Source organism: Echinops telfairi, unplaced genomic scaffold (assembly GCF_000313985.2).
Source record: "Echinops telfairi isolate 266 unplaced genomic scaffold, ASM31398v2 ScPeMD7_443;HRSCAF=831, whole genome shotgun sequence".
NCBI lineage: Eukaryota > Metazoa > Chordata > Mammalia > Afrosoricida > Tenrecidae > Echinops > Echinops telfairi.
This window is the reverse complement of record NW_022104341.1, coordinates 63,797,789-63,810,605: the sequence shown is the minus strand read 5'-3', so window position 1 is coordinate 63,810,605 and position 12,817 is coordinate 63,797,789. Positions and strand designations below refer to the sequence as shown.

The window sequence follows — 12,817 nt, the reverse complement described above, 5'->3', positions numbered from 1 at the left end:
GGATGTGCTCCAGTCTCTCCTCCTCCCCCGTCATCTGCTCCTGTGTGCTCTGATCAGATATGTCCCTCTCTGGGAGCTGCGGATTCAGTGCCTTCTTTTGAAATAAATTCTTCTTGGGGGAGGGGCAGGCATCCACTTAGTTTTTGGGACTGGGGCCAGCCCCCCACCAGAGGAATTACATTTTTATATGAGTTTTAGTCATCGTCCCTGTTGCCTCGTTAACCTTGGTACCTCTGTCACTCTTGGTTGGGGTGGTGGCCAAGAGTAAGAATTCAGGACTCCCTTGGAAAGAACTGGCCATTTCAATTCTCTAATAATCTGCCTTCCACTGGACGCTCTGCTGATGGACCTGTAGTTCCCAGGAGACACTCGCAGTTTCACACCTCGCTTTTCTTAGGCCTTTCTCCAACCCTAGTGAATTTCCAGATCCTCATTTCTGTGGGTGCCTGCTCAGCAACTGTTGAACTCTCCAGAGATCATGCTCCCCACCGCCACAAGATGCAATCACTTCTTGCTTTATGATCATTTATGCCTCTTATAATGACAACGCAGTTATGTACTTTTATAACTGCTTTACTGATGATAACACCAGATTTGTGAAGGCAGCCCTGCATATTCGTTATGTTTTATTAGTGTAGTACTTGTCTGGGAATTCTACTTTTTGAGGCCTTGCAAACTGTACAATTTCATAGGATTAAAAATGAGCTACTTTTTCTGCGGTTTCCTTCCTCCGTCCGTTCCTCTCTTCTGTTCCCTCCCAGTTTCACCCTCTCCCTGCAGATTAACATCTTTAGTGAAGGTCTCCTCAATTTTAGCATGACAGGCCTTTGAGCTGAAACAGATTTGTTTATAAAGCCTGGGTTTAAATACTTTACATTGGTCAATCTCCTTGATCTCATTCAGCCTTCCTTTCCATTTGCATAATGAGGTAATGGTACTTTCCTCTGCTGATCTGCGTGGCACTGAAATGATGTACTGAATGCATATGCACACCTACACTCATATTTGTTTGCACATGGACATTCCTTATATGGAGTGCCTTATATGATGGGAACAACCCAGGGGGAAGTTTTACTTTGTTCTCGAGGGTCGCCATGAGCTCAAACTGAGTGGACCGGGCAGTGAGTTGGGTTTTGGAGTTATAAACGACGGAGGCAGAGAGCAAACTAGAATGACTGAAGTCCCACCAGTGAGGCAGAGCTATCATCTGTTGACAGGGAGTAGAGATCGTCGCAGAGCTGTCTTTAAACTCAAACTTTTTCACAGATGGAAATCATAATGTGGTAAGCCGGCTACACTCATGGTGTAAACTTTATAGTCCGACGCATCTCAGTATTTTTCGTCTTCTCCTTCTGTTAACAGCACAGTTTTCCATTTATATTTTTGTCCGTGACTGTGTAGGTTTTCCCATTTTCCTCTGCCTTTTCAGCCTTTTAGAATAAATTATAAGCTAAATTTTTTAAATAAATTATACCCATAAACTATCCATCACATTATAAATGCTTACGGTTTACTTCTTTTTCCCCTGGATGTGTTTTATTCTAAGTAAAAGAGCTTATTAAAGACAATGGTTAACCTATAGGTTCTAAGAGCCCTGGTAGCATAGGGGTTACGTGTTGGGCTGCTAACCTCAGGTCAGCTGTTTGAAACCACCAGTTGCTTCGTTGGAGAAAGATGAGGCTTTCTACTCCTATAAAGATTTACAATCTCAGAACCCAGAGGGGGAGTTCTACTCTTTCCTAAAGGGCTGCTGTGAGCCAGAATTGGCAGTAATTTTTAAAAATTCTGATGTCATGAAATGCTACATTAGAATCTATTTGAAAGTGAAAGTGGGTAGAGCGCTTCTTAGATTCCGTTTACCGCAATTTAAGTGCTTCAGTAACAATGTTTTCACATTTCTTTTTAAAATTAAAAAAAAATTTTTACTGCCCCCCATCTGTTTTCACATTTCAAAGAAGACCTTCTGCTTTAATAAAAGAACGGGCAGGGAAATTGTTGAGGATATTATGACATTGTAGACCTTAGGCAAGTCTGTTATTTAAAGTAAATTTTAATTTTCTGTAATTAATATTTTCAATCCTAGTTAAAGTTCGTTAACTTTTACTTCCAATTTGGAACCTTTTAAACGTAAATTTAATTAAGCTACTCTTTAGAATAAATGTATAGTCATGTTTGATTGAACTATGGAAAATCAAAAGTAGCCGGAAGTCTATCTCTTAATATCTTTGAATAATTAATCTTATTGGAACAAATCTCATTGAAAGCTTCTCAGATGAAAGCTTATGCAGTATAACAGAGAATTGACATCCACATGCTGGTGCTGAATCTTTGCTGGATTAATTCCGGTTCTACTACTGGTCTTTACTCTCACTCCCCTCACTACCATGCAGTGGATTCTGACACACCGTGACCCTGCAGCACAGGCAGACTGTAAACCCTGTGGGTTCCAAGCCTGCAATTCTCTCTGGGATTAGACAGCTTTGCCTTTCTCCTGCTGAGCAGCTGGTGGCTTTGAACTGCTGACTTTTCAGTTCAGAGCCCAACATCTAACCACTCTCCACCAGGGCACTCCTCTTATTTACTATCATGCTGTAATTAAATATTACATCTCTGATATATAAATGTAGGAGATTTATCTCAAATCAAATTTTGGGAGGTTCCGTTCTGTCAAACCACCCTAGCAGAAGCCAACCCACAAGGGCGAAATTTAAGGCTCGTAAAACCTCTTTAAAAGGTGAGGAATTTTTCCGTGAACTTTTTGAAGCTCCCTTGTGTATGACTTTTAAGGTTGGACCACAGGTGTTTATCGTTTGAGGCTGTTGCCTGAGTGGCGAGAGCAGATGAATTACATTTCAAGGAATCGGGAATTCAGAACCGGGGGAAATGACTGAACTTACCCAATATTAGTGTCTTTTGGAGACCCGGGATCCTGGAGCTGAGGCTGAAGTTCTTAACCACCTGGCGGATCTCAGAAAATCCTCTTTTAGGGAGCTAGTAATCAGTAAAGATAGCCAAAAACTGATGTGAAAATTTCTGTTGTCATCAAAAACACAGAAGATAACTTTGGACAGGAAGTCTGTCTGTTTTTCACTCATTCATTCTTCTCCTCTGGGGTGCTCAGATAAACTCCTGAGCATCGGGGATAATGTAAGACCCGATGGTAGAGCAATGTATGTCACTTGTATGCACAAATTAACTCTTAGAATCAGAGGGGTGGCAGGACCGGTATCAGTGCATCTGTTTTAATGGTAAAGAACAAATTTGTTTTAAGGTGATTTAGCCGCCCCACCCCCACCCCCACCCCCAAAAGGAGACTTCCCTGTTACGGTTGGTACATGGATCTCTCTGGAAACATGAAGGTCAGGATGCATCTTCAGGAAATGATGACATTCCTTGACTCTTCATAATTGTATTGCAATATGACTACCGTGCAGAAGCTCAAGGAATGTGTAGAGAATACTTAGGTGAGTTTCAGCCCAGTTGGCATCATCCAAACTCTTACCCTAGTTTGGGTCACTTATCATCCTGCCCAGTCAACTTTGCCAGGTGATCCCCTTGTGGTTGACTGCCATTCGTCATAGCATTGGTATGATGGCACATCGGCAGGCTTGTCTAGAACCAAGAAGGAGTTGTGAGCTGGCTGGCAAAGACCGCAAAGGACGCGTTTACAGACTCTACATACTCCACATCTGACCTTCTCATTGTAATAATAGGGAGATAGAGAATGACTGCTATAAAATAAATTCTTTCCACTCATGATTTGATAAAAGTGGATAAAGTAAAATTTATCATCTGAAGTGTCTAACTTTTAGATGAGGCAATATTCATAATAATTAAGCTGACATAACACGCATAAATTGGAATGATAGCGTTATCATTGGGTGGAAGAATTGTGTATCTTGGGTTTTAAGCTAATAAACATAACTTACAGTGACCCTGAAGGGCAGAGGAGAACGGCCCCTCTGAGACTCTGAGACCTAAATCTTTACAGGAGTCCACAGCCTCATCTCTCACCCAAGGAGCCCCTGGGGGCTCGCACAACTGCCTTGTGGTCAATAGCTGTGCCACCAGCGCTCCTTGCAACCATTGTAGGAAAGGACATTTCCAAACAATTTATTTCCCTCCCCAGATCACTGAGTCATCTTGGACAAAGAAACTTTGTAGGAGGTATGTCATTTCTCTACGTTGGACTTAATTATAAGTAATTGGAGATCAATGTTTGTCCAATTTCAGGACAGTCTGAGTTATCAGTTATATTTTAAGATGTTGGCAGCGGTGTTTGCCCCAGAATGAATATTTCATTGATTTTTCTTTGGTCTGGGCCAGAAAGCATTCAAGAACCCTTAGTTATGTGTGTTCTGTTCAGAAGCACAAGGGGCAAAGAGTGTAACAAGGGTGTTTTTTTCTTTCAAGGTGTGGTGTATATGAAGAGAGTTGTACCATCTTACGGGATGCCATCTTCCATTTGGAACTTTAAGAAAGCCTAGCACTTTGTGTTATGCCAGGTGGTCTAGAGAAACAAAACCACTCATACATGTGTGGGAAAGAACTTCATATCAAGAAGTAATCCCATCTAAAGAAGACATCCCAGCCTAGTCCAGCTCAAGGCCTTCCATCCCTCGTGTGACTCACGTCGTTGTAGGCCCACGGCACCAGAAGCTGAAACTAGATGCAGGAAGCTCAGAGGCCTGTGGGTGCAAGGGTATGTAGATCTAGTGGGTGGATGGAAACGCCGGGTGCCAACAGCTCCTAGAGTTAGTTTGGTGGCCCATGTGGAGCTGCCCTGGAGATAGAGTCCCAGCAGCAGGAAGACAAAGTGGCAGAGAGAGAAGGTTCCCCGTTTCTTCCTTATAAGAAAGCCACACTCCCAAGGAAGGCATCAAGTGGACAGGTTGGATTCCGCCCCTACTCTTTCATACATATTCAAGTTGACATAAATCACCCCGCTACCACCCCGTTCAGCATCTTTCACGTGTGCCATTCAGTGATACCAAGTAGATCAATTGCTGAGCTCTGTTGTGTTATTTGCTCTTTTGCAATTTTTAAAAGATTAGCTGTAAAGTATTGGTGATTCTCTCTCTCTTCAGTTGTTTGAGTCTGTCCTCTTTTTTCTCAAAAGCCCAGGACCTAAAATTGGTAAGTGGCTAGCATTCTTTCCTTCCGATATGGAATTTATTTAATGAACATGTTTACGAAGATGGTCTTTGGAAGTCCTCTGATTGAGCACCCTACGTAGGATGTGAACTCCACATGTGCTGTAGAACCACAAGCTTTTGTCTGCTAGCTCAGTCACCTTGGGCAAATTACCCAACCTCTCTCGCTTTCCATTTCCTAATCTGTTGAACTAGGGTTCCTGATGGCACAGTAGTTAAGCATGTGACTGCTCATCAAAAGGATAGGGTTTCAAATCCCCCAGCCACTTCACGTTCAAACTGTTGAATAGAATAATAACATATCCTCTTCTGAGATTTTGATGAAATATTGTTCAAAAAAGACTTAGTATATTCTCCTGTTCAGAGTGAATACTCAGCTACGTGGTAGCCCTGGTGGTGTCATGGGCTACGCCCTGAGGTGCTGACTGCGAGGTTGGAATCTGGTGGTTGGAATCCACCAGATCACTCCACTGGAGAAAGATGAGGCTTTCTGCTCCTGCAAACATTGGAAGTCTCAGAAACGCAAAGGGGCGGGCAGTTCCGCTCTGTCCTATAGGATCGCTGTGAGTGGGAGTCTGCTCGATGGTCGTTGGTTAGGGTTTGGGGCACTTGGAGAACCTTCGATATCTTTTTGGAGGCCTAGAGGCCCTCCACAGCTTCTCAGTAAAAGAATAATTGACAGTGTAGAGCAGGGGTCCTCAAACTACGGCCCGTGGGCCACATGCGGCCCGCCGAGGACATTTATCTGGCCCGCCGGGTGTTTTTGCCCCATTTGTTTTTTACTTTAAAATAAGATATGTGCAGTGTGCATAGGAATTTGTTCATAGTTTTTTTCAAACTATACTCCGGTCTTCCAACGGGTCTGAGGGATCAGTGAACTGGCCCCCTGTTTAAACGTTTGAGGACCCCTGGTCTAAAGTGACTTATGCTTTCTGTGCATCATGTTCTTTCTAAGTACTTACTGAAATTCCTCTGGAGCATGTTTCCTTTACTATCAGTTACTCCTCTAAGAAGCCCTGGTGGCATAGGGGCTGCTTGTGGCTGCTAACCATTAGGTCAACAGTTCAAAACCAGCAGCTGCTCCGCTTTCTCCTTCTGTAAGATTGGCCTTTGGCAGCCCACGGGGGCAGTCCTGCCATGGCCCTGTGGAGTTGTTATGAGTCAGCATTGACTGGATGGAAACAGTGTTTCCTTTAGAGATGAGGACGTGTAAAATCTGGTTACACAGTTGAAAGTACCCTGCCTTTCATTTAAATAGTGAAATTATTTCTATATCACAGGAAACGATAAGGAAACACGAAAGAGTGCTGCTTCTCCTGAAACGGCGAGGCTGTTAATGTGTTATTCTTACGTCTAGATGAGAGGTTTTGTCTTTGTGTACTTAGAGATCTTCATCTCCCTGTTGGGTTTAATCCAGTGAAATTGGGTTTCACTCTACTTTGAGTTTGCCTGGCTCCCAGTTTTTCACTACATAGCCGACTTTCTCCGGAGGCCACTGAACACTTGCAGGGAGCAACTGCTGTAGCTGTAAACGCCACAGTTGCTGGCACCGCAAGAAAACATTCACACCAAGCGAGCTGCTCCCCCTCCTATGGCCAGGGCCTCTGACTCGGCAGGAACAGCAACACGCAGAGCAGACGTTAGGTTTACTCATGGGGAAATGAAAAGGAAATGCCCACTTTCTTCACTTGGGAATGAATTTCGCTCTCTTAGAATAACAGCCCCAATATATTCTGGTCTGTCAAAACACAGGCTCAAGGATTAGAAACACGCAGATCCATTATCATGAAACAGGCTGATTTGATTTTCTATATGCTCAAGGTTTTGCTGCTGAGGAGATTGGGAGTCGGGGCGAGGGAAGCTTTCATCTCAGGTATTATGGAGGCTGGGGCTCACTTCAGAAGACCTCAGGGTCACGTACACTGGAAACTGTACAACTGAGCGCATGCTGAGGGAGCACCACTGTGTGCAATCTACGCACAAACAGCCAGGGAATGCCAAGAAGACAGAGCCAGTGCCTGCCTTCACGAAGCCAGTGGATGTAGCTCAAGTCAATAAATGTTTGCAATGTGCCCCCACAGATATATCTGCCTAACGTGCCAGGTTAGGTGGGGCACAAGTGCCATAGACAGATTTTTTTTTAACCTACTGGCATAAGCTTGCTCTCAAGTAATTTTCCTAATCAGTTTTTGATCTAGGTGTTTGGGGTCCTTCTAGAGAAGAAGAAAGTTGGACCTTCAATAGAACCCGCAGGATTGATTCTCTTGGTGAAGACAAACGCTGATAGAATCATGGACATACTTTAGTCTGGAGGGTCAGATGGATCATGTTTTAGGAAAGACATCAAACCAAAGAAAAGAAGGGTAAAAAACCTGCCATTGAATCCATTCTGACTCATAGTGACCCTATAGGACAGCACAGAACTGCTCTGTGGATTTCCAAGATTTACGGGAATAGAAAAGCCTCAACTTTCTCCTGAAAAGTGCCTAGTGGTTTTGAACTGGTGACCTCATGGTTAGCAGCCCCAGTCAACCAGGGACCTAGGAAAGGCATACGGGGGTAGAGGGTGTGGTGGGAATCCCAAATAACTACCTGAACACCAGACATCGAGTCAGGCACAACCATGCATCACCCCATTTATGTGTAGCTCATCATGCCGGACATACTGTTTTATAACCTGAGTTTGCCACTTAATGCCTTTTGATCACTTTCTGTGGCACTAAGTATGCTTTTCCACATTAATATTAGTGGCTGCATGATTTATTTAACCACCACCCTTATAAGTGAGTTATGTAAGAAGCGATGGATAAAAGAAACTTGAAACCAGGAAAATATGCATGGATCATTGTACAATAATCCATGGGGGTGGGTGCCTTTCTGAAATATATGATACAGTAAAGGCAGAAACCATAACAGGAAAGGTGAGCCCTTGTAAATGCGTGAACATTAAAACTGTGGTGCAGCCCTGGTGGTGTGGCGGGTGAAGCGTGGGCTGCTAACCAAACAGGTGCTGGTCTGACCCCCGGGAAGCTCCACAAGAGAGCAGAGGAAGAGGTGTTCGTCGGCCCCCTAATGGCGCCCAGCCTCACAGCCCTAGGGGGCAGTTCCACTCTGGCTTCCTGGTTCACTGTGAGTTGGAAACCGCTCAATAACAGCTGGCTTGGCGATTAAAATCTTTGTTGATGAAATGATAAACCACAGTTTCTTTCACCTGTCATACAGTTTCAATCCTCTTCAGAAAGGAGGAAACATGGGTGGATTTCTGTGTCCCTGGCTGATAGAATGGGAGATAGCAAGGGGGTAGCTCGTGGTTACCTATGTAGCAGTCTTGGATGTGAAGCCCACCTTCACCACTTCAGACAGGTGATGGGTGAGATTCAGCTTAGACAGCTAACGAGACTATATTTTCATTCCATCTACCAAAGTGTTCCCTTCTATACTTTTTCTCATAATAACTGTTGTGACAGAACATGATCTCTTTTTCAGGTGAGCTTTCAAAGACATGTCAGGTGTATCTGCAAATGCATAATTTGCGAGGCATCAAATGACACATTAATCACATGCTCTTTACAACAGGCTTGTCCTTTAAATAGCAGGATTTATTGAGGTCTCATTTATATAGCGGTCCCTTAGAGCAAGGTGTATAGCTCATTAACTACTGTTTAAAGAGATTGGGGCCTAGGGTGGCCAAAACTGTGCTGGCTGTTTTCCAATGGAAGAAAGATCAATGATGGCCATCATCAAATCTGGAATGAAAAATTCAGAATGTAAATGTTTTTAGATCATATTTAGGGGAATCCCATCAAGCTAAAAATCCCACTGCATCTGGAGTATGAGCAGATGGCTCATTGATTGTGTAGAATAAAATGTGCAACTGATCTAAAATTTGACAAAACATGAATGTAACATGTACCTCCTTGGGAGTAACAAATTTTATGCTGTGTAATGACCTTGACTTATTTACTGAATCGTGTGTAATGAGCCCTCCAGAACTCCGGTGAATTCAAGTTTGGTCTTCGTGCTTCATAATTTTGGAATCTCGAAAAACTACAGGAAATACAGTATCATAAAATTTTCGTTTTAGCTCAATTACTCTCTTGAAATTTAGCCAAAGGGACAAGGACTGCAAGGTGTTTATTAAGATAGTAAAAACTGAATTTAAGGGATCTTTAATAGCTACTTAAAATGAGACAGTGTTTTAATCTTGACTATTAAGAATGGTAAGGTTTTTAAAGTTGTGTTGTGTTGTGTTGTTATAACGTTGGAGTCCTATATGAACCTGTTTAAAACTTAATGGATTCTGTAACAATTTAAAATCCGCGTGCATTTCCCCCCTTTTGATCAGGACTCCTGTATAGAATTGTTGCTCACCATGCGCAGTCACAGTCGTCGGGCATTACCTGGTTCTTCCGTTGTCCTGCACTTGGCGATGAGGCAGTTGTTCATGGAGACAATTAGCCTCGTGTCCATTTCCTCCTCCTGTTCTGACTCTGGCTCCAGGCAAGAGCCACCATTTACTGTACCTTGTGCAGAGTATGTTTTCACAAGTGCCTTTTCTTTTGTTTTCTTTCCCCAAACAGATAAACAACCAGATTCTCTTTGGAAGAAGTCACCAAAATGCATCCGCCATTATCAAGACCGCCCCAACAAAGGTGAAGCTGGTTTTCATTAGGTAAGACAGATAAGTCTGGTTTTCAGAACCCCAAAGATTTCTTCTGGAGATGCTCCTATTTGTGTAACACTATTTTGTCTTGCTAAAATTACTGTTTATTCTAAAATGACATTATCATTTTCTGGTACTTTGAAGGTGTAGATTTGTTTGTTATGAGGTTTTCTTGTTATTTTTGTTTGATGGGATCGAATTGGTAGTTGAGACACATATTTGCATGCCAGTTAGAAAATGTCCCCCCTTCCTGGACCTGATTATCTTGTACATAGACAGAATAGAACTCTTTTGGATAATGGATTCTTTCATTGTAAGGGCCCTGAACAACCAAACCAACTTGAGAAAAAAAATTCTTCAAAGGAGCCAAGTGGCAGGACTCACATTTCCTGATTTTAAAATGCTTGGACCAGTCTGAGGAAGTCTGGGTCAGGATTGGAGTGATGCAGATACAAACTACGGACCATGGAGGATTTCTGGCAGTCACCATCAGCTGGAAAAGGAGACAGAGCACTGTGTCACCAGAATAGTGGCTACTGAATGACCGAGAATGCACAGCAGCAGATCCAAGAGCCAGAATAGGAGACAAAGCAATGGACTTTCAAGTCCACAGAGGCCGGCCGGGCCCTTGAGGCCATGCGACTAAGAGGCTAAGGAGCAGAGAGAGGGCTTCCTGAGGACATGGCTGAAAAGAAGCTGTCCTGACTGGAAGAACTGTATTCTGAACATGTCTGAACCGGAATGGTAACCTGGTAACTTCCCTAATGACCCCATAATAGTTGGGGGGTGGGGAGTGGAATGCTTTCGTAATGAAAGCAGAATGATACTGGTCTAAGGATCAACACATAGACCAATGGGATAGAATTTAAAATCTGGAACTAAACCCATACATCTATAGCCTATTGGTTTTTGATGAGGATACCAAATCTATTTAGTGGTGAGAGAAACTTTTGTGCAATAGGCTGTTCTGGAATAACCAGGTTCCTCCCTGCGAAAGAACGACGCTGTGCTGAAGAGGATTCCGTGGCACTTCCTGACAGATACAGACTAGGAAGAAATGCAGACCTGACCCTCTGTTCACAGATCACCTGGGGTCATAATCGCCTCACTTGCAACCGATCAGGGGGATGCACAGGCCTGGCAGTGTTTTGTTCTATTTTCTGTAAAATCACCATTAGTTGGGGTTCAACTTGAAGGCACCCAGACCAACAAGAGAAATCCATACCCCATGTACAATGATGAACTCGAAGCACTATTTTTAAAAGTACTCTTAGAAGAAAATGGAGCGGTGACCTCTTCAAGACCTCACAGGTAATGAGATTGTAGATATCACACCATAAGTGGAAAAATAGACTAGACTTCATCGAGGGATATTCTTAAGAAAGTAAAGAAACAACAAAACAGGAGAAAATATTTACAAATAGCCAACAAAGAAAATGAAAAGGTATCGAATAGGATTCATTAAATATGTTAAAAAGATGCTCAATATTATTTATTAGTCAGCAGATGAAGGAAGATTAAACACACAAATACCAAACCGGGATATTGACAGTGGGAGTTCAGCCTCTGTACGGGAAAGTACTGAAGACGGCTACTCACAACGACAGGAGTGTTGATCAGAAACCCTGAGTTCAGGAGATGTTAGCTCTGCTGTCTAGACTCGTGCTGCGTGCTAGGGCTCCGCATGTTCCTGCTTGGTAACCAGGTCAGCTCTTCCAATATAAGTGGATCTGGATTTTGAATTTCCTTCATTTGAAGCCATCACGGCACTGTCAGCAATGTAATGGAGTTCTTTGATTCACTGCTATCTGACTGAAATAACGGGAATTCGTGAGTCATTTGTAGGTGCTTTATCTAAGCCCTTATGTTAGCTATTGATCTCTTCCAGTGCCTTCTGGGACACAGTTATCATTTATAAACTGGGGAAGGTGGGGAGAGTGAAGCACCTACTCATTATTTGTCATACTTTAATAAATCTAAGATGCTCACCACAGTGCGTGGCTTGGAGTAAGAGCTGAATGAATGTGCCTGGTGTTTTAAGATGATAGTGACCATCGTTTTCCTTTCTCTTCTCACCAGTTCCTAATCAGCAAACCTCCTCCCATCCCGCCGATTAGGAGTGCGGGGAAGGTTTGTTCTCGCTGTGCACACGAAGGAAGTGATGGAAATACTCCCGCCCACAGCATCACTCTGGTCTCACCCAGGCTGCTGCTCTGCTCCTGGCGGTCCACTTCAGAGCTCTCCTTTCGTAGAGAGAGTTTTCCTTCCTCGTGAATCCCTCTGGGTATTTGCACGGCACTTTCTGGCTTATTTATCTTGAAGCCCTCTTTTTTTTTAATTTAAATTAATCATTTTATTGAGGGGCTCTTACAAATCTTATAATTCATCGTTCAATTGTATTAAGCACACTTGTACATATGTTGCCATCAACATTTCCAAAACATTTTCTTTCTACTTGAGCTCTTGGTATCAGCTCTTTTATCCCCTCCCTCCCCCACCCTCCCACCCTCATGAATGCTTGCTCAATTATATATTATTGTTATTTCACGTCTTACACTGTCGTCTCCCTTCATCCACATTTCTGTTATTCGTCCCGCTGGGGGGAGAGCTATATATCCAACCTTGTGGTGAGTCCCCACCCCCATCCTCACCATCCCCCTACCCTCATGATAACGCTACTTCCACTACTGTTCCATGTGTCGTGTCGACAGTTTTTATCTGGACTGATGTGTGTATTCCAGTCTAGCCAGATTTGTAAGGTAGAAGTAGGTCATGGTAGTGGGGGGAGGAAACATTCAGGAACTAGAGGAATGATGTGTGTTTCCTCGGTGCTATACTGCACCCTGGTTGAATTGTCCCTTCCTTGTAACCCTTCTGTTGGGGGTGTGGGGTTAAGGGTAAGAGGGAACCCCACAAAACATCACAGGTTTGGTAGGCGCAATTGTACAGCGATAATAAGTAGAGATTATAGTAAAGTCATAGAGAGCATGAGAGTTAAAGG

At 43.3% G+C, this 12,817-nt stretch overlaps 1 protein-coding gene across 4 annotated transcripts in view; it reads left to right on the top strand.

Moving 5' to 3' along the window:
* PATJ (PATJ crumbs cell polarity complex component) overlaps positions 1–12,817 on the top strand; it is a 399,766-nt gene that overhangs the window by 239,260 nt on the left and 147,689 nt on the right. For all 4 annotated transcript variants that reach the window (XM_045291780.1, XM_045291779.1, XM_045291778.1 and 1 more), the window contains exon 28: positions 9,734–9,825. In XM_045291780.1, coding sequence (XP_045147715.1) covers positions 9,734–9,825 — 92 coding nt within the window. The remainder of the gene's footprint in view (positions 1–9,733; positions 9,826–12,817) is intronic.